Source organism: Otolemur garnettii, unplaced genomic scaffold (genome assembly GCF_000181295.1).
Source record: "Otolemur garnettii isolate 467f Iridium unplaced genomic scaffold, OtoGar3 scaffold00035, whole genome shotgun sequence".
Taxonomy (NCBI): domain Eukaryota; kingdom Metazoa; phylum Chordata; class Mammalia; order Primates; family Galagidae; genus Otolemur; species Otolemur garnettii.
The window spans coordinates 2,959,021-2,985,273 of NW_003852430.1; the positions used below are offsets into that span (position 1 = coordinate 2,959,021).

Here is a 26,253-nt window from a genome sequence, read left to right on the forward strand (position 1 = left end):
AAATAGAAGATACAAAAAGAAGAAGTCCAGTAAGACAATTACCAAAAGATAAACCAGAAAAAAAAATGGTTAAAAGGTACTTTTAAGAAGCCTCCGGGTCAAATACGAATTCACAGGGAATTCTAACAACCTTTAAAGGAATGAATACACTCATGTGTTGCTTCCCAACAGAGGTATGTTTTGAGAGACGTGTCATTCAGCAATTTCATCATTGTGTGAGCATCACACAGTGTACTTAAACAGACATATATGGCATAGCTTACTGATTTTATTATCCATGTTAGGTTACACAAAATAATTAGGCTACAAAACTGTACTGCACATCACTGTGCTGAATACTGCAGGGAGCTGTAACACTGTCGTAAGTATGTGTGTCCCTAAATAGATGTAAACATACAAAGGTACAGTGCAAAGTGGGACCATTATCACACATTGGTCCATCACTGACCAAAACATGGTTATGAACTGTATGACTGATTTTCAGGGCAGACAGTTGTAGACGATGGTAATACAATGATATTTTCTAAATTATTTTGTGTGGCAAGTGTAGGATTGTCATCAAAATCTAATAGAGGTTGCACAAAAAGGGAATCTCAGTCCAAACTGAGTTTTGAATATTTTTTAAATTATTTTTTATTAAATCACAACTTCGTACATTGATGCATTTATGGGGTTCAGGGTACTACTTTGATATACAATGTGAAAATCTTACATTGAACTAAGAAACAAGTCCATCACAATTGTACTCATTTCTTAATGAGTTTTGAATATTGATGGAAATACCTTAATTTAGTGGGAAACAGAATTCAGTAGCACACTAGAGAAAGCTGTGTCCTTACCAAGTGTGATTTATTTGTGTAATGAGAGGATATGATAATAAGATCTCCTTAGACTTCATGTACCATTTATTAAATACACAAAATAAAACTCTTAGGGATTTTTCAGTAGAAGATGGTGGTTTGAACAACAGTCCTAAATTTGCTCTTCCTCAGTATTTCCGTACATTATTTAAAAGGTGATATTTTTAAGGTATGGGAAGAGGAGCAGACACAGTAATATTTTAGGGGCCAGAAATCTATTTTGATAAGGAAAAACTCATAAAGCAGACACACAAGATAGCTAGATTCTAGGCAGGCCATGGAGAAAGCCAAGCAGTGATTCCATTTCTACCATAGAGTTTTCAAAAGGCTTAGGATTTGAGGCTCTTGATACCTCTGAAAGGAGGGCAAAGAAATGCCGGTTGAAATAAAGAAGATAGGTACAAACTATAAAACAGTTGCATACCAACGAGGGTTAAGGGAATGACCCCCGATGTTTGTTTTTGTATGAATATTTCTCGCATAAGCAAATGGACAAAACAAATTGGCCGAGGTCAGTCCCTGACTCCCCTTGGAATGTAAAGCAGTTACCCCCAAACCCATGTTTCTCAGTGACTGACCTTCTCCTATCCTCGGAGAATAATTCATATGCCAGAGAGAGGGAAGTAGAATTTCTTACCTGGGGGATGCCTGGCACAGGAGTGGGTGGAGGAACTCTATTGAACACAGGAGACTAAGTGATGCTGTGAGGGGTTAGTCTCCACATGCCCTGTCTCTTCTATTCACATCTCAGAGCACTTGTGTTCAGGCCTTTGTCTTCTAGCCAGCAAATTGAAAGACGAATCTGACCAAAGAGGAAAGCCTTCAAGTTATTGAGACTGGGCTGCTCTACACAATGAAACTCCAATAGCCTGATCCTGGTTGCACAGAGTTTCCAAAGAGCTCTTAATTCCTGACTCTGCAACTTTATCAGAGCAACTAAAGATACCCAGATACCTGAGGAATGCCTGCAACATGAAATATAAACATAGAACCAAAATAAAACACATAACCAAACAAGATATAAAACAGAAAAATTTCAAGAGAACACCGTTTAGAGAGAAAAAATTCAAAAACATTAATATTTTCAGAGGTTAGATAAGATAATGCCTCCATATAATCAAAACAAAATAATAAAAAAGAATATTTAGAGAACAAAAGGAACTCTTAGAAATTAAATACACATGGACATAATAGCATAAACAAAGGATGAATATGGAATTTAGAGGTGGCGTAGCCAACTCATTCCAGTTTGTCTTAGGACTAGAAGTCCCATTCCTGGGCAACCTTTCTGTCCTGGATCACCCTTGCTGATAAACCTCTGGAGCTGTTGGGCCAAAGGAAAAGAAATAAGGATTAGAGGACTGCCTAAGAATGTCCAATATCCAGAAACAGAAGGGAGAAGATAGGGAGAAGGAAACAAAATAATAATTCAAGAACCTTTTTCAAAACAAAGTTTTACAAATTAAAGGGTATCATCCAGTTCCTATCACCGTAGATGAAAATATACCCACATCAACTTGCATATTGGGGAATTTTCAGATTACTGAAAGCAAAAAGAAATCCTGTGTACTTTCTGCGAAAGGAGAAAAAAAGGATCCTCTACAAATGATTGGAAACTAGAATGATGTTGAGTTTTTCAACCTCATTGGACAAGGGAAGCCAATGTAACTTGGAATTTCATAGTCAAACAATTAAAAGCAAGGGTAGAATGAAGTCAGTTTTCAACATGTAAGGGGTCAAAAATTTGCTTCCAATTACTCCATTGTCCTGAAATCTCCTTTAGGGCTCATTCACTAAGACAGGAAACCAAGAAGACATAAGAGTTGAGATATTGACAACAGGAGCTCAAACATGAGAAGAGGCAAAGAGTTTCCCAGGATGATGGTAAAGAGAATCCCAGGACAACGGTTTATGCAAAGCATAGAAGACAAATGGCATAGATAGAAACAGGTACTTCAAGTGACAGGCTATTACCAGGAATCCTTTCACCTTTGTACCCTATTGTCCACCTGCTAATGCTCAAGTGAGTGTGGCCAAGTGCTGATAAAATTCTGCTCTCCTAGCTGCCTGAATAAACTGAAGATGCTACCTGATCCAACAAGAGTGTTCAGGTGTGACCTCATCCTGAGAGCTGGAGATTGGCCACAGTAAGCTTAGAAGTAGCACAACCTCTTCAAACATTTTCCTTCTGCCTGAATAGAACCTATGCCCTACCAGATTACCCACAGGAAAAACCTTTGCTTCCCATAGACCACCATAGACTTGCCTCCTGACATGCTGAGAATGGATTCTTGAACTCTTCAAGAAAAACTGAAGCCCAGTAGAAAGCAGAGACCCTGTTTAGATCACATTTTTCTGAGCACTTTTAGATATTGGTGACAATATACCTGTTTCTTATACTGTGAGTCTTGTGTTGACTACTCAGTTTTCATATTACTCACTTTTCACACTGACTAAGAAGTCTCATTAGCTGACATCATGAAACATTTGATTAAAAAATAAAACAAAATTGGAATATATTTCAATCTAAAAGCCAGCACCATTTTCAATGGAAAAGTACTACGTGTGTTCCTTTAAAGCTGCCCACCAACACAGTGCTGGAGGTATTAGTCATTGAAAGTAGACAAAAGAAAGAAATGAAATGTATAGTAAGTGGCAAAGAGGAGATTACACATCACTATGTTAGGTGATTTGATATTTTAGGTGATACACGTGAAATTTCTAAGGGAATCAACTAAATGACAATTACGATCAGTTTGGTAACTGAGTGATGTGTCTTGGTAGAGAATCAATAGCTTTCATATACTGATAAAGAAATGTTCCAAAATTGTTGTCAAATGAAAAAAAAATCACAAATGAGATGCAGAATATTGTAAAGAGAATGCTATCTTTTTTATAATATGTGGATGCTTATACTGTGTGTGTGAAACAAGAATATTTATATACATTTATATTTGTATATATTTGTATTTGCTTGTTTTGTAAAAGATATATACAGACATGTAGATTCTTTTTGCAATTTTTCTTTGTAGGATCAGACTTGTCACCCTTGTGATTTCCTTGCTCTCTCCACATAATTCATGGCTGCATTTGGTAGTTCCTGCATTCATCTTTGAGTCTTTGCATTCATCCCCTCCCCATGTTAAAGACCCACTCTGGTTAGACTATCCTAACCCCTCCTCTCTACAGTTGAATTTCTCTATATCTTGCACTATCAGTTTCACACAGCAACACGCGGCCTGGAGTTGAGGACTTAAAGTACTCTTTCCAGATTCACCTCTCCCTGATTCCTCATCCAGGCCAAACTCAACTCTGTAACCTACTGTGCTGTGAATGACAGCTCACTCTTCCGTCTCTCTGCTCACATGTTCCTAGCATCTTCCCTGCCCTCCCCTTTAACCCAAATGTCCTCCAAACCAAATCACCCAGCAGGATCCTTGCATTGATTTCCACTCCTCCCTACCTTTTCCATGAATATTTTTTTCAACCCCTGCTTACCTCCTTGGGATGGACTCTTTTCTTCTGTACATATTTCTCCTCTCAATACTTTTGAAAAATAAACTTAGCACCCTTTAAAACACTCTCTTAGAGGCTGGAGGTTGGGGACCGGAAGGAATTGGTGAACTAGACAAATAATATACTATGAAAGCAGGTGTCTTGTGAGGGGCATGAAAAGAGGTTTTCTTCTTACCAGTAAGAGATTCTGTCCTGTGTCTATAACAGACATATTTCCAAGTGTGCTTAACTTTCATCTGCTAACATCCTTTTTATGCCTTTCTTCTTCCCAGGATGTGACAGTCCCTCCCAAGCCTGTTTCACTCCATCCTTTATATCAGACTAAACTCTACCCTCCTGCTAAGTCCCTGCTGCATCCACAGACCCTCCCGCACGCTGACTGTCTTGCCCCGGGACCCTTCACTCATCTGTCCTCCTTCTCACTGAGTGATGAACGGGAGGACTCTCACACCCTGTTTAGTCACAACGTATATAATAAGGTGAGAATTTCCCACCAAAATGGGAATCATTCTGTGCTGTGAACTTTCATGACACTTAACTTTTAATACTTAAATGTGAAGGAAAACATAGATTAAGAATATTTAAATATTTAATAATGAATGTATTAAAATATTAAACATTTGTGTTGACGCACATTACTTTACAAACAGATGATAACTGACCATGGGAAATAATAAAAATGTATTTTTTCCCCCACAGTCATTTCCTGATTTGTGTTTCTCATTGTTTTATGTTCTAACCCCATGGTGGAAATTCCGGGACATTTTAAAAACCTTCCAAGGTGCCATTGTTCATTTATATTCTAATCTTAGTTCAGCATTCCTAAAAAGGTACTTGATGAGTCAGGCTATTATGATGACAGTTAGTGGGACAAGAAATACTTAGAATTATTGCAGGTAGCTGCAAAATAATATTAACATTTTATTTGAAAATGTGCCTATCTGCCTCATAGTAATGGAATATGTAATAAAAAATGACACATTCAGTACCTAGCATGTATACGTGGGCATGTGTACCTATGTGTGTGCGTGTGTGTGTATGTGTGTGTGTGTGTGTGTGTAGGAAGGTATACAATATAAAACAAGTAGAAAGTATTTTTAGTTGGCTTTTAACCACACGCTTTTGGTGAATTTGCTGAAAAGATCTTACAACTGTGACTATCTGTATCTCCTATAACTCAGGGGTGTCTCTCCCAAGGACTGGAAAGGCGTTCCTTTAAAATGTAATCATCACAAAACAGGGGGCCTCTGCCTCCCAGTCTCTGTGGGAGGGTAGAGTCCTGGCTTCACTATTGCTGTCCAGCAGATGCAGCTAGTCTAATTAGCATTTACTCTGACCAACCCTTTATGATTTTTTTCTCTTCCCTGACTTCCCTGAGTCTCCACTTGCCCCTTCCTACTCCCTCATTCTCCACTTTCACAGTAAAATGCCCAGTCACTTCTGCACACGTCAAACTTGAGTTCTGTCCATGTTGAATCTCTTCCCTATTGCAGTAGTTATTATGAATTAAAATCTGTCCCTACCACTTTAAAATAAATATTTATAGTTGGCTTTGGAATGCAATTATAAATATTTACACAGTCCGGCTACATGGGACTTGTGTGTAAGTTCCTTTTGATCTTCTGAGTATTACCATGAGGACATCCTGGTTAATACAGACTCTCAGGCCCTGAAGATTTCCTGAAAGAATTGACTGGTCAAACTCAAAAGTCAATTAAATATTTTTGTAAAATTAAAAATCTTACATAAAATTATTCATTTTACAAATTCCCTATATCCAATGAAATATATCTTTATATCTGGAAATTGATCAAGGTCATCTTCCAAAATGGAGTTAAACAATATTCCTTGGGCTACAGGACTTTTTTTTATAGCAAAAATATTCAAAAACCCAGTCTAAAAATGCGAGCAGCATGATATACACAGAAGAATTAACTTTTTATATTTAGTACCATCTATGACACTCCAATGGCTAATCCTAAATGAACAACTTTTAAAATTTTCTACCAATACAATGTTTTGGGGCAATGTTCAAGAGGATATTTTTATAATCTTTGGTTGTTTCTTTTTCCTGTTCCAGAAAAAAAGTAGTATATTAAGGAAAGTATAATATTTTTTTAAACATTTATATATTATTTGTAATTCTCCATGATTTAATAATTGGCAACATCTGTGAAATCTAATTAGTTATTAAGACAAATAATTATAATAATGTATTTCAAAATAATTTCATTCTAATAAGTTGCCATCCATGATAGGGTTATTTTATAGATATCTGTTATATGAAATAGCTCATTCTTTTGCTGTTTTGGTGATGGTATTTTCTGGAAATCTTCAGGATGAATAGACAGAGTATTTTATCCATATTTTAGCCTTTGATTAGACTGTGAAAAATAATATTTACAAGCCATGCGAAGTTGGACAACTGTTTTCAATCTGCGCAATCTTCATAAGAGAGTCTGTCTCTTTTGGAGTCTAAGATTTATTGATATTGAATAAAGAGCCATTCATTACAAAAATAATAAGAGTAATGATAGGAATGTAGTAATACCACATTTCTTTATGGAAGATTCCATTGGTTAGTCTTATATCTATTGCCCTATTAAAATACATATGTGTGAATTGATCATTCAATTTGATATTAGTGTTTTCAAACTTTGTGCTGGAGTTGTTGGGCTAATAGTATATTAATTTATCAATACTTCTCTTTTTTATATGAAATAGCTTCATGCCTGGGATTGTAAAACATAACTGCCATCTAAATTAACTTTTCTCCAGTCCCCTAACATTGCTCCCAAGTGTAACTTTACAGCTATGCTTACTGGGCTTATCTCTGAACTCACATCTTCCCATCCTGCCCTCTGGAGAGCCAAACTGAACTTGAACTGACCCATTGATCTTTAGAATCCCCTTTCATCTGGAGCTACACTAGATGCTCAACAGGTTTTATTCCCCTTCTGTTGAGTCTTCAGTGTCCTCACATCCCTTCTAAGTCTTTGTCAAACTTCTCAAGTCTTAAGTCCTCATTCCAATCTCTTCTCTCGTTTCTTAATTTCCAGATAGAGCGCTACACCAGGATGTCACATCATGTCTTATAGGGATGATTAGAGACTTTCCTTTCACCTTGGAATAAACTAGCTTATCCAACTTTTTTTCCTCTAGTCTCATAAGGAAATCATTCCTTTTGTTTCCTTCTTTAATTCTTAAAAGTCATGTAGCCTGGTAGCATGGTGCCACCAGTCAGTTGTCTGAGTTTATTTCTGGACCCAACCCCTTTCACTTGCTGGCGTTGGGCGGGCCATTTAGCCTCTGCATACCTCCATTTACTCATCTTTTGAACAGGGATATAAACAGTTCCCACCTTATCAGAGTGCTATGCGGATAGGCTGAGCTAAAACACTTGGAACAGTGCCTGAACCTTATACAGGTTAGGTATTATGATCTCTAATCCTTACCAGGATGTCATTCCTATTGCTGTCTTAAATCTTCATTCATTCTTTTTCCATTGAATGATTCCCATTTGTAAACAGAAACTTCAAAAGAAAAAAAAGCACTTCCCCATTCTTTTCCTCGATGCTGTTGCCTATCTATCAGTTTCAAAATTTTCCTCTTTCAAAGCATTCACTAGCCACTCTCTCCATTCTTTATCCACACACTCACACTTTAGCCCGTTAATAGCATCTTGACGCTCATTTCCCTCACTCTGCCGAAATTGTTCTTGTAAGGGTAAACTTCTTGTCCGCAAATTCAGAAGCATTTCCTCAGTCCTCTGTGTCTTTTATCCCTCTGTAGCAATGGACAGAATTGATCATTCACTCTGGAATGCCTCTCCTCACTCTGCTCTTGGGAAAGGATGTGCATTCCAGCCCCCTGCCTGCGCCTTCGCTGTCGCTTTGTGCCCACTTCTCGTCCCTTTCCTTCTTCCTTCTAAGTGCCTCACTTCAGATACTCGCCCACTCACAGCCCTTAGTAATTATCTTGGTAGAGATAAGTCTCAAATCCACGTTTTCAATTCTGCTCCCCTGAGATCCAGTTTCATTTCTTCTGCTGCTTGCTTATCGCTTCCCCTAGGATGTCACACTGTCACCTCATGCTCATCATTCATTTTGCCTCAAACTAGTTCTGCACTGGCTTCCCGACTTCCGTCACTAATACAACATTTTCTCAGTCCCCAAACTCCAAACTTGATTCACCTATTATGCTTTTTCTACTTTGTCCTTGTAGCTAGTCATTCAAAAACTTGACTGGGTTCTTCTTTTGCCGTGCCTGTCATATTATCTCACACTATTCTTTATCATTATTTTACTTTACTTAAAACTATCGACTTATTTTCCTCTAGGCATGCCTTGGGAATTTCTTACTGTTCAACTTGTTCATGCATTCTCCCCATAAAAAATACTCTCCTAAGTTTTCTTCACTCATACAAACCATTTTAAATTGTCCTTCCTCCTCTGGGAAGTTTCTCAACTCATCAGCATTCAAAGGGATTTTCTGTCTCCTTTCGATTTCTATAATCCTTGCCTGTGTCAAGGCATCTCAAATAAATACAAGATCGCCTAAAATCTAGGCTTTCTTCCTCACTGTATAATATATGGCCCCATCCTTCTTTCTTTAGCTACATGTTGTGCCCTCATAGGCTGCAGGTCAGCTACCTCTGTGCCCCCACAGCATACTGGGGAGAACATTGTTAGGTGCTTTCTGGGGACAGATAAACTTTGTAAGCTGTTTTCGGAACCATCATCTTAGAAGCCCTACATATCCTTCTCTGTTTTTCTCTTCCTGCTCCCTCTGCCATAGAGAACTCCGAAAGAGTCCATATTCGTGAGTCTGGCTACTTAATTAAAATTTATTTGTAACCCCAAGTCCATACTTACTGCACTCACTCTTGTAATCATCTGTGAACATTCACGGAACACGAAGACCTTGGAGTCCCCTGTGCACATGTTCCTCGCTATGGCTGAACCTGGCAGCACTCTGCTTTCTTGTTTTAGGTATAGTGTCGTAAATGATTGTCTTTTTTGTGATCCATCTAGTGTTTTTGAATTTGTTTTCTTTTGCAATTTGTTGGTGATTTTGCTGTTGAAAATGACCCTACACACAGTGTTGAAGTGCTGTCTAGTGTCCCTATGCACAAGAAGGCTGGGATGTGTCCTACTCTGTGGTGCTGTAAGCCATGAGTTCAGTGTTACTGAATTAACAACATGGGAGATAATTATCTTTTAACACAAATGCTCATGAAATAGGTTATTTATTGATTGGCTGATGGAAATGTGACCAGAGACTTCTAAGAACCCAATCCTGCATTTCCTCTGGGAGTTAACAGTTCAGAATTATCGAATTCCATGTTCATGGTAATTTTTAGGACCTACTTACTCTGAACAATGAGGATAATTATATGTTTGGGTTTCTTTAAGAAGAGGAGTCACATGATTTCAGGAGATGATTGCAGGTAGTAACCAGTTCCAGGAGTGGAGACTGAGACAAAGATAGAAGGCATCTGATAAAGAGTGTGTTACAAGTATGTTACCACCGTGGGGAGTGGGAGCTTGATTTTGAGGGAACCAGGATTAGAGTATGGGGGAAGGGTCAGCAAAAAGGAGAGGAGACCAGTCCTGGGATTGGAAAGGTTTTATTAGCAGAACAAGGAGAGAGAGCAGAGTGGAGTCTGACCAGGAACCAGCTGACTTTCATACAGTTTCAAGAGGCGTTTATTATCCCTTATCAGGAGGGTTGAATGTGGGAGGGGGGTTCCCAGATGGAGTCATCCCTTCTGCAGAGGGGCTAATTTTTGCACTCTGGGCAAATTTAGGAGTTACTCCCTTAATTGGTCACCATCTGGGGCCAGAGGAAAAGTTAGTATTCTGTTGTTTCCCAGGAAAACTGGCCTGAGCGTTCCAGGGGGTGGGGAGGGGGTTTGCTATGATCACACAGTTTGGTTCTCTTGGCTGCTCCTTCCCAACTGCTGTTTCCCAAATGGCTGGACTCTTGTCAGGGCCCGGGAGGATTTCTTTCCCATAGATCTCACTGGGGAACGCTAGGAGCCTGTGAAGGGCACACAGCCCAAAGCTCCACTCTCTCAGGGGTGAGGGACGGAAGTTCCGGTTGTCATTAGCTGAGGTCTGTGCCTGTGAGAGGGCAGCATTAATCTCCCAGAAAGAGCCCCGAGGCAAAGACTAGCAGAGGTGGGTAGTTTGAAGTTGGGAGGCTGATTGGTGCTAAAACGTTAATACCTGAGCTGACATAAATGGGTCAGTGATTTATATATAAACACAAAACCTTATGTTTATGTTCTAAATCCGAAGTCCAAGCTCCTGCAGGTCAAAACTTGTGCTCTCCAAACTTTATTTTTGATGTATTATGCATTGGGCTGTGCATACTGCTGAAATAATAAAAGATACAAAGGAACTAGGTGTGACATTACTGTCTTAAAACTGTGTCTCATTTACCTGTCATCTTGCCAATTTTTTCCTCCATTTTGCAATGCAGTTAACATTTTTTACCTCCAAAGCTAGCAAAGTACCACACGAACACAATTGTTCGTGTCTAGATTAAGATCTATCAGAGTTTGTACCTTGTTTTAAAAAAAAAAATTCAATTCTTTTAGAAAGAATATTGTTCCTGGGCAGCAGAAAGACGTTGCCATGTGCATCAATCACATCTCAACTACTTTTCCTGACCCTCAGGTAGAAAAACTAACAGGTGCCCAAAGTACCTAAGTAGAAAGTTGATCCTTTTCTGTAACTTTTATTATTTTTTTCTGTCCATCCTTTGCCTCATTTCTTCTATCTTCTGCCCTCATAATGTCCAAGGTACACCTGTCCTTCCAAGTCAATGTAAAATCCTGATTTGGGGGCCTACTTCCAATATTCCAACTTAATTACTCAGTTTTGTGAACTTTATCCTCTTTTATTATTCCAACTACGTTTTCTCCTTTTTATTTATCACAACCACGTGTGACGTAGGCAGGACGTTATCTCTTATTGTTCTCTCCCTTAAGTCTCTTCTCTGCCAACTCGAACTAGCAACAAATGAGAAAGTGCGTGGCCAGTCTAGGAATAGAACGCAGAGGAGGGAGGACTGAGCCTTCACAGTCAGGATGACTTTTCTGATCTGTTGGCAGGAGAGAGGCTGAGATTTCCTAAGCAAGAAGGCTCTATTTACAGTGAAAGCTTGAGAGGTTTTACAAGGAAAAATAGGATCTTTATAGAAACAGAGAGAGAGAGAGAGCTTTGAAGCCACAGGAGAAAATGTACTGCCATCCTTGAGGATATCTTATTCTTTTAGTTTTCAAAAAAAAGAAATTTTCTTTTGGTGCCTACTTTGTGAATGTGCAACCATTTTATTTCACTTTGAGTTTTCTTAAAAAATGCATTATTTTTGTGCTTTGTTTAAGCATACACCATTTTGTTCTGAGTCTGCTTCTGTCCAATGAAAGAGATAAAGAACGATGGGGATTTTACAGTATACACTGTAGCTTCTTCCATTGATTCCACCGCTATTAAATTCTCCTGTATATTTTTTATGCAAGGGTTAGTTCAAGCTTGCCTTAGTGTTGTAACTTAAATATTTCAGTGCTGGCACCACGCCTGTGGCTCAAGCAGCTAAGATGCCAGCCACATGCACCTGAGCTGACGGGTTTGAATCCAGCCCAGGCCGGCCAAACAACAATGATGGCTACAACCAAAAAATAGCCAGGCATTGTGGCGGACGCCTGTAGTCCCAGCTACTTGGAGGCTGAGGTGGGAGAATCACTTGAGCCCAAGAGCTGGAGGTTGCTGTGAGCTGTGATGCCACAGCACTCTACCCAGGGCAACAGCTTGAGGCTCTGTCACAAAAAAATATATATATTTCAGTGCTTATCTCTGGCACGATCTCTTGAAAAATCCCTTCCACTGTAGCTTTCAGTTCATGACCAGAGAGGGTTGTTCATTTCTGACCTCTATTCTTCTTGCCCCCAAGCACTTCAATCTGCAGACTCCTAGGCTTCTGTCCTTGCTAGAGGTCAGAGCAAGGCTTTAAGATTTCTCATAAAGATATGAAAAAGTATATTCCTATGGTAAGACCATATGTCCTGATATTTGTGGCCCCTTAAAAAATGCATATATACTAATATGGGTTTTTCTAGTTTTTAAAATAATTTGAAAGTTTTCTAAAAGAAATATTTTATGTCCACCATTATCCCTAACCACTACAGTCAATAAATATTTTTAAAGTCATATGATTTTCATTATTTTTACTTCCCCCTTTTATTATCAGAAGTGTCCTGATTTGATGAGTAATTATGAAGTCACTTGAAGTGAAACGGAAGTTAAAATTCATCTGCAGAGCCTATGATAATAAGTTGCTGAATTTATTTTGATGGATCAATGAATGGTTTTATGCCGATATCTCTATGAGTAATGCAAACCCTTGTTTTAGCTTTCTCATTTGTAAAATGGCAAAAAAAAAAAAAAAAGACATCTCTATCATAGGATTGTGACCAGGATCAAGGGATCCATGCAAGTAAAGCTTTCACATTCTAATTTAAGTCCTCAGTTTTTTACATTTTTCAGCATCTTGCTATTTATTATTCAGTGGAATTTTGGTGCTGGGCATGCAGAAACAGTCCATCAGTATAAAATCCTAGGACATTACTCTCATCTTTATTACAACTTCTGTGTTCCTTTAATGGGTTGTGATTTATTCACATGTACATTGCCATATTAATTCCCTTTAATTCCCATTTCTCACTCTTCTTTCCCTTCTGCCTCTGGAGAACTATTAGAAAGTATTTGTGCATTTTCTCTCAAAAGAGAAAATATTGGATTGCTCTTCTGTGCACATGCGATTTAATTTACAAAAGTGCTACTGTGCACACGCTTCACTCCTTTCCTGCAGGTTTTTCTCTTCTCCATTGTAATAACAGGGCGCTGTGTTTAGTTTCAAACTTCTAACTCCAGGATTCAAATTGGGATGATGGTGTCAGAGTCAGCTGGGCAGATGTAGAAAAATGCAAATTCTTGAGCTCGGCCTAAAAGTCCTAAACTCAAAACTTCTATGAACTGGGTGATCTCAAAGTTTCTACCTCATAGAGAACTTTATACTTGGGGTGGTGCCTGTGACTCAAGGGGTAGGGCACCAGCCCCATATACCTGGCAAAAAAAAAAAAAAAAAAGGAAAGAAAACCTTACACTTCCCTTGTAATAATAAATTTTTCCTCTTTTGCCCTTTAAATTCTCTATTGATTAACAAGGAAAGGAACTTCATTGTGAAAAATAGCTTTAAAAGAAAAAAATTATCTTGACATACTTATAAGTGCTAAATTACAGTTAATTTTTTTCCTCATAAAAACTCTAGTAAGTATAATGAAACATAACTGTTAAACAGCATATATCTTTTTACATATATACTATATATGTATAATTATCTTAAGGAACGGAATATATATATATATATAGTGTATTATTTTTTTTGTATATGTGCAGTTTTTGGCTGGGGCTGGGTTTGAACCTGCCATCTCCGGTATATGGGACCAGCGCCCTGACTCCTTTGAACCACAGGCACTGCCTGGTAACAGAATATTTTTATTAGGTTTAAGTGATAAAATGTTGGGTTGAGTTCTTAATCAAAACTATCTCCATGTTCTAGTGACATTTACAATTGGGATCAAGCATGTACACATCCAGTATTCATGGGTTTATTGAATCAAAAGGTACATATTTTTTCTGGTGTTCCACTACTTCAATTATTATGTCATTTTTCTTTGAAAAGAATACCACAGCCACCAATGTGTACTTTCATCTGATTGACTTTTCAAGTGTTTTTATCATAATAAGAGGTTTTAAATGATAAGAATCCTTTATATTAGAATTATGTTTTTGCTAAGAAAAATGAAGCATTTTACTTGAAATGTATTTTATCTTTATGATATGTCAACAGAATATTTGTTGATCAGTTTTTCTTAGGCTGTTTTTCTAACTGCTGCCCTTGAGATTGTAGACTAAGAATATGGAGGAAATACAACTTTTTGGCAATGACAAAGAAGGAAGCCAATGACGTGTGAGCAAAATGAAGGTGTTTCCAGCCCAATTCCACCCATTCCTTCTCTCTTTTCTATGGAAAGAGTCAGTCACTCTACTTATAATAAGCCAAGGCTGAATCATCTGTCAGAACAGCAAGGGAACTTACTTGGCCAAATATATTCTAAATGAGAAATACACAGGGTAGGGAATAGTAGAAATAAACTCAGTAGCAATAGCCAGCTATCTCCTTTTGTTTTCACAGCGTAGAGGTTTAGGAGTGGTACTTCTATCCTGGAGCCTTGGCTGAGTTTTGATTGTGATAGGCAGTTGTGTGATTGAGGTAGGAGGATTGAGGAAGGAAAGAGACTACTGACCAGTCTTGGATGGGTAGTGGGAAAGGCCTCTTCACATACTGGTTTTAACTTGCTTCCTAGGCCACAAGCATCCTTTCCTTAAACTCTTTGGCTATTTCATCCCCCAAACTGTTGACTCTCCTCATTCATTTCTTTTTCTCCACTTCCCCTCCTATGTATTTATTTTCAAATTCAGCATATTGGTAAAGTTTATATTGTGAACATTATTGAGAACATCTTTACTGGAATTATTGTTGCATTGCTGATCAGAGAATTGACTCTGTAATACAGAAATACAATAAAAGAACTAAAATGTTAATATTACAGCCCTATTTCCAAGCACAGGTTAATTTTTTAGTAGTTGTCTTGAAAGGGTCTGTCTTTTATGAGGTTTCTGCTGATATTTTAACAAAGTTCAATCAACAGATGTTAAAGCCGATTATGACTTATCTGGAGGAGGAAAAATATAAAGTAATTCTAAATTTCACCTACCGGCTCAAAGGCTCAGGGGGTCTTTGAAATAACAATTTACTTTTTCTAACGTAAGCTGCAAATATTTAGATCTAAAGATGTGAAAAATCTTTCATGAGTATACGTGAAGAATAAAGCGACACCCCTTTGAGATAACCTGTTTGCAATTACACATAGCTTCAAAATGAGAAAACCAACACTGAATTATAGGTGATTTAGTTCAAGGTTAAAAAACTTTGTCTAAGTAATAGCCTAATTTCCTGCCCCAAACAAAGAGTATAGACTTTGTCACTTTTTTATTCCCACAGGAAGTCTAGGAACTCTGGAATCTGAAAGTTGACAAAACAATAATTATTTATTCATTTCCTAAAGGTTTATTGAGTATACATTCGGTGCTAAGTGTTGTGCTGTGCTGACCATTCCCTGGAAAGCCAGCAGACAGACATACAAGGGACCTTTGCCAGGGACTTCTATTTCCTCCCAGGAAAAACAAACATTAAAGAAAAAAAAGAAATCCATCTCTCAGTGACAATTATGACAGCAGCCCTGCAGAAGACATTCAGGCAGCTGGAGTATATATAACAGAGGTCCTGATTTAGTCGGATGAGTCAGAAAAGACTGAGTGATGTGTGATCTGAGATCGGAAAAGAAGTAAAGGTTGTAAGTGGGCTGGGTGTTCCAGTTCCAGAGGACAGTGAGCATGGGGGAAGATTTCAAGTCAAGAAAGAAAAGAAACTTGAGAAAATAAAGTAAGACCAGAGCATGGAAGAAGCAGTGAAAGTGAGGGGATACGGTGTGGAGTCAGCAAGATTGAAGCCTGCTAGATAGCTTACATACTCCTGGGCACAATGAGTTACCTGACGCAGGGAGAAGAAATGGAGAATGAGGTGGGGTCGGGTGGGGTGGGGTGGGGGAGGCTTAAAAATTAAGAAACCGAAAGAAACTAATATCTAGAAAAAATAGACCATAGGTCATTACTTTACAGACATTATTAGATTTAAGTTTTAAAACAATTATAAAGTAGATTTATTCCCTTTTTTTTACATATGAAGAAACAGGTTCGGAAAGTGTCAATAATTTGTGCAAGATTCCACAGACTAGTTTAAAAACTATTGCTTGGTTAATTTTTCTTAAGAGACTCTCTCCTAAAATCAAGTAATGAAACAGCATCACCATCATTCACTGTCACCACCCTAGAATCACACATAGGCTTCCCTTTGGTCCAATGTGCTGCTATATATGTAACTCAGGACTGAACGAACCACTGAGGTCATTTAACTTTTCATATAAAAAGTTAACATATAAAAAAGCTGAAGGCCAAGGATGCAAAGTGACACACCCAGGGTCACGGCATGAGTTACTGGCAGAGCCTGATAATGAACCCCACAGTGTTTTATCATGAACCCCACAATATTTTTCACACTTAATCCCCAGGCTCCAGCTTTCTTTTGGCAGCCGCGGTTCCAAAGCTTAGTGGCTAAGAAAACCAGTATGTACAAAATACCTTGACAAAAGTGGACCGAGTCAACCACATTTACTCGGAAATAAGACATCTTGATCGGAGGCAAAATCCTCCTTCTGATCTCCTCATTAACAATGTTTGTTTGTGTTCTAACTGTAGACAGGATTAGAAATCTTTCTGTGGGAATAGACCGAGGTAATTTATTTTCCATTTTCATGGAGATAAGGGGCTTTACTCTCAATTCTAAAACTTTTCTGAAAATGTTTAAAGATAGAAATAGGATAAGTATTAAGATGCTTTAACAGAGCGAATTTTTGAAGTGAGCAAAATAGGACAAAAAATACTTTGTGAACCTGTAAATGGGTTTTTAATGTTTTTAAAGGTTTTTCATTCCAAAATATGTCCACTATTTAATGATGCCAAATTGTTTTCAAAATGGATGCATTTGTGTAATGCGTTCATAAATATCCTTCTGTTCAAAGGGGCTGAATGCAAATTAATTGGACTTTTGACATTAAAAAATGAATGCCAGTGGGCAGGTATTTTCAGAGAAGCAGTTCTGCCAAATGAAGTAAGAACCATATTTAGCTAAGTTCTCCACTAGAGGGCAAAAGGAACATTTTGACACAATAGACACCTTCATGACAGGCTGGGCATGCTTCATGTTATCTAATTGCCACTCATCATTCTTAAAATGCACTTAATTTAATCACAAACAGTAGACTTGGAATTTTTTTTTTCCGGGAAAACGAGAACAATCAATTTCTTATTCATATTTCTCTTTTCAGCTTAATCTTGGTGACAAAAACACCTGTCCCTGAGCTCGTGTGTTGTTTGGCATCGAACATACAGAATCTAGCTGGGATATTTCATTCTGACATTTTAAATAAAGAATCATTTTAAAAATTAAGAATTTGCTAATTGGAAAGAGATGTGTAGTTAGAGGCGGGCAGGATGGCATTTTTAGTGAGAAAAAGTATACTTTGAGAAAGATGATTTTTTTTTTAAGATCTTGTAAAATAACTTGCTGGCCCCTTGGAAGTGATTGACTAGGCTTGTGTTCTATGGCCACAGAGAAAATAAGCTGCCATCAGTTTCATCTCATTGAGAAGGAAACGCTGAGGGATGTCAGTTTCCTGCATTTCACAGCTGTCACCTGCCCCTTCTCCTTTGTGTGGTGTCCTTAGATCAGGTTCCTTAAGGGCAGAGCCTAGGACAGGGGTTCATGTTTGTGATTGATTGGAGGCGCGTTCTTCAGAAAAGCATTCTTCAGGGGAGCAAGTGAATCTGAACTGAGAAGGACAAAGTGCAGAGCAAATGTATTTTCAGGTAAAGGCCAGTTTGGGCCTGATTCACAGGGAGCCGGCTTTAGGGCACAAACTGCAAAGAAGCTAAGGCTTCATACCCTGAAAGTCACTGGCTGTGGGCATTCAGCTGGGGAGACAGTCAAATGACTCAGAGTGAGGACTCCGTTCAGCTGAGGGAATGCCCTGTAGAGGGAGGAGGCTGTGAGCCGTGCATGATTATCCCTGAGATAGAATGAAAACTATGATGGAAGCATTTTTATCTTTGCAAATCGAGTCTTTAAACGATGTATATCTAGTTTACCTTAGAACAAAATTGCTTGTCTAACTTCTTGAAATGCTATCATTTATTTATTTTTAAAGCATCTCTTAGATTAGGTTGAACTGCATGAATTTTCATTATTAGGCAATTCTTGTACTACAAAAACATCAGTTTGACATAGTTCAACCTAATCGTCTCATTACCTTATTTTGTTATCCTTTTAATTATCCCATGCAACCAAAGCTATATGTGCTTTGTGATGTTTGGACAGTGAAGGAGACTATTGTTTTGACACTTCAGGGTGAAATTTTGCTGTGTTACTGAATGCCTAGTCTACCTTTCAAAGCAATTTTGGAACTCTTTGTCTGGAACGACCATTAGAGTTGTTGTATGGCACAGAAAAACATATGAAAATTATGAAATTATGAACACCACTCACCAAAATACCACCACACATTAACACGAACACAGCTGGGGGACACTGACATATCCACATTATAAAACCTTACAGCATTTGTACTTGCTGCCAGCGTGAGCACATGGTGGTAAGTTTGCAGACTTAATTGTCAGACCTCACACGACAACAGTTCTGATGGTCTTTCTGGAAAAAGAGTTTCAAAATTGCTTTAAAGGGTGGACTAAGAGCTGGTGTTGGTGCACAGCTTCCAGAGGGGAGGACTTTGATATTCAGCAATGAGGTACATAGCACTTTTTCTAGGATGAGTTTGCAAACTTAATTGTCTGACCTCCTATAGTCCTCAACTTATCTGCCTGCATACAGGTCATATAACCTCTCCCTTCTCAACCAACCCCTCAAGCCCAAATCCTTAACAGTGCTGTTGGGAGTGTAGTGTTCGGGGACAGCAGAATGTGGTTTGCTCGGTACAGTGCATCTGGGGGCCCGGCCATATTTATCTTCCTTAATATGCTTCCATATCCCTGTGACACATCAATTAATAGCCGTTGACACTCCTGGGCTCTGGGATAGGTTTCCCGAAACCTGGAGATAACTGGTGGCCAATTTGGAAAAGCTAGGATGGTAGTAGGATAAGGACGGGAGTCCAACAAGGTGAAGATTAGAGTATTAATATCAAGCTGTTGATTTTCTATTATAATTCATATTGGAAGAAAATTACTAACACCCATTCTTTAACATGTATTCTTTAGAAGATAAAGAATAGGGAGAGAAAAACATTCCACCAACATTTTCTTTTGTAAGGGAGTAGACATTTGGTTTACGATTATACTAGACTGGTATGACATTGAAAACAATTGAAAATGGTGTTTTGCCTGTAGTACTGAGCAACGAATTGTGCCCTTCAAGGATACACAGAAAGAACAACAAATATGCTTCCTTGTCAATTCCAATTTCAATTTCTAGAATTTACTTTTAGTCTTAAAATGGAGTTAGAATATATATTTTGCTCAGTTTTCATTACAACCTGGGAGCTGTGTACTAAAAATAGTGAATGGTGTAGTTAATCCCCTTAGGGAAGGGTTTTTTCTAGTTGAGAAAGAAACAACTCTAGATGAAAAATGTGAGCACACAAAGGATGTAGTATTTGTTTTCAAACAGGCTGAACATATAAGAGAGAGAAAAATATTCCATTACACCATCCTTTAGAAAGCATTCTTTGGAAGGAGGAATTCTAACACATCCTAAGTCTCTGCCTCCTGGGATGGAAAAGAAAAGGCTAAGAATACAAATAGTATAAATTGAGAATTTTCTGCTGTATTTCAGATCTATTACAAAGATTAGAGCAGAAAATGCCTTTGTTTCTCTACTGGTATGCTTAGAATTGAGACTCCAGGATAACAACCTTAGTGGCTGTCACTCAAGGGTGAATGTTCTGTGGGCTTATAAAATAATTTACATTCATCTCAACTTATAAATATCAATTACTGTATGTTATCAACTGAACATAAAACACTCAGGGAACACACAAAGGAATGTTGTGAAACTTATAGTGTTTATAGTAAGTGCATGTGAGGAAAAGGTTAGCACAATTAAGAATTGATATTAGACACTCCAGGTCACCTCCTCTGAGGAATCTATTTTTATCATCAGCCTAGGCATAACTTCTATCTCAGCTGTGAATGAGTGCAGGGGATTCCAAAGAGGAATCACTTTTTTACTTTTGGAAGCAATATCATTGATCAATTAATAGTTGTTTTTTTTTTTGAATTTTTGCTTGACCATCAAAGAACCCATTAATTCTTCAAGTGGAAGAGGAACTGAAACCCATCTAGTCAGGGCTCAGATCTCAAAGTTGAGAAAACTGAGGCCCAGACACTAAGCGATTTTTCCCAGGTCACCTAGGGAGTTAGTGAGATAGACAAACTTGTAAACTTTTGGGCATCACCAAAAATAGATGCCATGCTTTAAAATTACAACTATAAACATGTAGGCCACTATGAAAGTTTTGACACAGACTGTGTTATGGTCCATTATTTCACTTCCAAGAAACACATCAGCAGCCTCCTTTCTTAGTCACTGGTGCGAGTGTCACTTGCTCAGCTCATTGGTTTTGCTGGGAGGGCTTTGTTGCCATCCAGACAGATTTTATGTTTCGTGATTTCTCAAAACTTTTGTAATAATTGATGTATTTAAGCTACTGATGTTTTCTTGTGGTACCTTTTAAATATCTGGGTTAATGCAGATTACAATCTGTAAGACATATAACCAATTCTCTTTTGAATTGGGGTAGCGTGTTTCTATCACTGAAAGCACATTATCATGAACTGGCCCCATCAGAGGACAACTGGAAGCATTGCCCATGCATTATTCCAAGGCAGAGAATCTTGAGCAATAAAATTAACCAACTAGGGTTTGGTGCAAAACTTCCAGGAAAGGGTGAGCCTCATCCTTAATCAGTTTGTATGTCTTTGGGTGAAATGAGACAAACTCATGTTTGACAGCATTCATTTAATAAGCATTCGCAAGGTCTTACTTCTTTCAATGCAAGGAGGGTTGATACATGAAATGCCTACACAGTAATTCTCCAGCCTCAGTTCCTGGCACTCTCTCTCTTCCTCATTTTGCCCATTCACTCAGAATTTTCTCCCTGTGTGCACTCATTTTTTTTTTTTTACTGTGTACTGCCCTCCAAAGGTGTGTCACACACTGTGATCCCCACCCCCTTCTTCCTTTCCTCTCTCTGCTTTCCCCTTCCCCCATCCCTCACCGTGTACTACGTCATTAATTGTTCTCATATCAGAATTGAGTACATAGGATTCTTGCTTCTCCATTCCCATGATGCTTTATTAAGAATAATGTGTTTCACTTCTACCCAGGTTAATACAAAAGATGTAAAGTCTCCATCTTTTATAATGGCTGAATAATACTTCATGGTATACATATACCACAACTTGTTAATCTATTCCTGGGTTGGTGGGCATTTAGGCTGTTTCCACGTTTTGGTGATTGCCAATTGAGCTGCGATAAATAGTTTAGTACTAGCATTATGGTAAAAGGATATTTTTCTTCTGGGTAGATGCCCAGTAATGGGATTGCAGGATCAAATGGGAGGTCTAGCTTGAGTTCTTTGAGGATTCTCCATACTTCCTTCCAAAAGGTTGTCTTAGTTTGCAGTCCCACCAGCAGTGTAAAAGTGTTCCTTTCCTTCCACATCCATGCTAGCACCTGCAGTTTGGAGATTTTGTTGTGTGGGCCATTCTCACTGGGCTTAGATGGTGTCTCAGAGTGGTTTTGATTTGCATTTCTCTAATGATTAGGAATGATGAGCATTTTTTCATATATTTGTTAGCCATCCATCTGTCTTCTAGAGAGAAAGTTCTATTCCTCTCTCTTGCCCATTGATATAAAGGATTGTTGGCTTTTTTCATGTTGATTAATTTGAACAAATAAATTTGGCAAAATTAATTCCTCCATCTTTCTTAACTAGATCAGATTTATCCATTCTAAATCCTTACAGTACTCAGGACTTTTACTTCTAATACACTATTTTGTGTTTGCATCTATTTACTCCTGATTATATAATTATTATTTGTCTCTCCACTAGATCATATAGTATAGTATTATGAATGGGGACAATGTTTGTTCTCTGTCATAGTCCTAATATCTGGCAAAGTGCCTGGCCCATTAGAAGGTACTTAATGGACAGATCTATGGTCTATTATATAATTATAGAACTGCAGTACAATGTAATTGATCAGAACATTTTGAGCATAGTTAGTTTCAGTTGTAAACAGATAAATATCTGAAACAAATCTATTCCATTGATTCTTCTATCAATGTCTTCAAGCAAAGACATTAGCTGTGGTTTCACTATGCAACCTGTGGTAGTGCATTTGTAAGCATGAACTGAGAAATCACTAAAAATATAAACTCTCAGATCCCTCTCTACACCTACTGCACCAGAATCTAAAGCTGGCAAGATTTCTTGGGTACCCCCCGTGCACTGTGGTATGCTGGAACTCTGGAATTAAAAACTCAAATTCCTTGTTTGGCCAGGCAGCTCTGCAGAATCAATGAAGCAAGGCAGATATATAGCACATGTGTGATCGTGATTAATAGGTGACCTCGGGTTACTGGCCCAAGGAGGCCAGTAGGCTTGCTGGGGACTGTGCTGACATGGTCATGCCTTAGCCTCTTGGAAAAGGGGCAGCTGGTCTGATAATTCCAATCCAGATAATTGGAATGTTAGTGTTGCAAGATCTTTGAATAGTTCAAGGGAAACCAGAAGTACAAGCCTGCAGGTAGAATCTGTGGACTTAAACATTGATAACTTAATTTAATTATTTTTAAGGCAAAAGAATTATAAGGATCAAACCAAGCTCGCTTGTGTGACAGTTCTACTTGAAGGATTTCCAGTTTGCAAAGTCGTCTCACAATGAGGATACCATGAGGAATGCATTAAATATGTCCTAATTCTTGACTAATTCAGAATTCTTTAATTTTTCAAGTCAAAAATCTCTCTTTTGTTTCTCTAACCATTTCACTCATCCTTCCTTTCATTAGTTTATTCATTCAGTATTCATTTAGTGTCTACTCTGAGCTGGGTGGACCTTGTGTCTGAAGATGAATAACACATACTCCTTAACCACCAATGGCATCTATTTTCGTAAGGACAGTATATATAATAATATATAATATATTATAATATCAATATAATAATAATATAACATATACTATCCTTATGAAACAGACAGTAATTTGCAACTTAAGAAGGTTGCATTCTAACTTGAGTAGTTCATAAATCTCAGTGGAGAGACAGAAGTAGAAGGAACAGATTCCTGAAGAATCTGCAAGAGAATATGATTAAGCAAAATCCCAAAGAAATAAATTCTGGACAGAATATGATGGCTCTTTCACTTTAAAATATTAAAACTTTCTGCAACACTTCTTAAGTTTCATAATTTCTGGCAGTTAAGAAAGCCTGCTTTCTCTTCACTCAAGAACAGAGAGCTGTTTCCCACAAGCTAGAGCTTTGAATTCCATTGCCCAGATAATTTAAAGGTCTAGTTAACTATTTAACCACATTTTGCATATTTCCTTTTTTCCTAATTGCTAAGTTTTGATTTCCCTATTTGTGTGAGGGTATTTTATCTCTTTGTTGGAGGAGATTACATGGCTCTGGAGAAGCAGTGCATTTCTGAGAAAGCCCCCACACTGGTACAAACACTTAGTAGGTCTTATGTTAGTTTAGTGACAGCTAGGATCAAGAGTGTGATAAAAATCAACTGGACGTTTTATTGAAATGCTCCTTGTTGATTATTTAGCAGCGGTGATCAAGCAAAGATCTAATGAAACAGATTATACAATATCTAGGACTGGACTCTCCATCCGGGATGAGAGTATATTTCATCTCATTTCACTCAAGCTTTCCCTGTCGTTCACCTTCCTGTGTTGCATAATGCTCTGATTAGAAAAGTAGTAACTTACCAGGTTTTTTTTTTTGGAGGCAAAATAGTAATTTGTTTTCCAGAACATTTAGCATGAAAGAAACTGGCTGGGATGACACTCTGTCCTTCAGAATTCCCTACTTTCTGTATAGAAAACCATTCGCCTATGGAGAAACTGTTTTTAATATTTGTTTCCTCGTTCCCATTCTGACTGGCAGGACTTTCAGACCACCCTGTTTTAGTATTCTTTCCTCTTGACATCTGCAGTCCTTGTGCATTACAACAGCACTGCATTCATCAGAGACCAGCATTCATTCTCTCTCTCCACTCTCCCAGCTTTTCTTTTTTAATTAGCAACAATGTCCATATGTGTCCTTGCTGCATTTTTGCTCACCTGGAACAGTAAGAGGGCTAGAGTCACCCTGAAAACCTTGAGTCTATTTTATCCTTTGAGACATTTTATCATTTAAATCTTTGGCCTTTTACCCTTCCTCCTTCTCCCCCTCATTTCCTTCCTTCCAGCTCCCACCCCACACCCCTACCTGCTGTCTGTATTTTGCACATCCGCCACTGGAACACTTCTTTGAACTAAAAATTTGACCATCCACGCCCCTTCTTGCTTAAAGTACTTCCATGACTTTCCACTGCCTAAGAGAATCAAGTTCAATAAAGTGCCCTACAAGCTCCTGTCGTCCCAGATTCCAACATTCCTCTTTCATTTACTAGTTTGGATCTTGAACAAGTTGTGCTCCTTCTCCGTGCTTTAGTTTCCTTATCTAGGAAACAGGGCAATATTGGTGTTCACCTTGCTAGGTGGTGGTAAAAACTAATGAATAAATATGTATAGAGAATTTATCATGTGCGTATGTAATAAATAATCATGACTAAATCCACAAGTCTTCACAAGATATCAATATCACATTTTCAGTCAACTCAAAGATAATTGAAAGGAGAGCCTACTGTGATAAAACTCATAAACAAAAGAAAGCATGCCAAAGCCAAATATAAATGACTGGGGGCTCACTGATTAATCAGGACCAGTCACTTTGTGTTCTCTTTTTTGATTAAGATAGTCAACACATACATTTTTTTATATTCCAGGTTAAAAACACAGATTAAAATTAATGAGTACCTCATTGGAAAGAAGGAATGGAATGTAAAAATTAACATTAGATAATGACTCCATTTTTTTCCCAATCTCAGTTGAATATTTTATTGAGGTATTAGTAAGATTTAAAAATTTCTGGATACTTTTTCTTTTCTATTTTAAGAGATTAGAAGAATAGAAATTCAACATTGTACAAACTCTGATGATTCATATAAATATTGTAACATTTAACCTGGGTATCTGCCATCTCCAGGACTGGTAGCTTGGGTTTAATGTTTGAAGCAGTTCCTAGGGTCTGACCATAAGCCTGGAGACCGATCAACCTGCTTTCTGGAATGCTATTTAGATCTCTAGTTGGTTCTGGGGCCAGATGATGCTTCTATAAAAAGCAACGGTCTCAGGTATCTAGGAAGACTCCTGATGTTTGATACCCTAAGGATTTCATAGTTGGGAACAGAGTGTCAGAATGGAGATTTAGTGAAATGGAAACTTTAAATAAAACCAGGCTCTATTTTTGGAAGTCTGCTGGGACAGAGAGAAGCCTGAGGAAATGTCAGGAGGAGACCTCCTTGGCTTCCTTAACAGCCAGAGCTGGAGTCCTTCTGGGACCAGCGTGCTTTGCTGGCCTACAAATTGCTCTGGAGGATTAGGATTGGGTTACTGTCCCATGGATTTATTGCCCCCCAAAGGACACTGTTGAACATGGAAGGGGTCCAAATCAGTAGCCCTGATTTCCTCAGGGCAGTAGAGTAAATTAGGAACGGTTCCTGGCAAAATGGGTCTCGTGTTACCCTAATGTTGGAGTGAAGGAAGAAGATGAATACCAAAAAAGAGTAAATGGATTTCATTCCAAACGATTGCTCTCCCACCCCCTCTTTGTGTGTGTGTCTCCTGGTCTGTCTGTCTCCCTGCCCTGCATATCAATGACTGTCTTCTACTTAGTAAGTTTAAGCATATGTGTGGTGCTCAAAAGGACCATGCAATAATAAAAATTCTCACGTAAAAGAGGCTTCCTCTCTAAATTACATTCAATAACATCGTCTGGTGAGAC

General features: G+C 38.2%; 1 protein-coding gene across 1 annotated transcript in view; it reads left to right on the top strand.

Moving 5' to 3' along the window:
- MLIP (muscular LMNA interacting protein) overlaps window positions 1-26,253 on the top strand; it is a 158,536-nt gene that overhangs the window by 120,162 nt on the left and 12,121 nt on the right. The window contains exon 12 of the mRNA XM_023513121.1: window positions 4,649-4,855. Within this exon, the coding sequence (XP_023368889.1) occupies window positions 4,649-4,855 (207 nt within the window). The remainder of the gene's footprint in view (window positions 1-4,648; window positions 4,856-26,253) is intronic.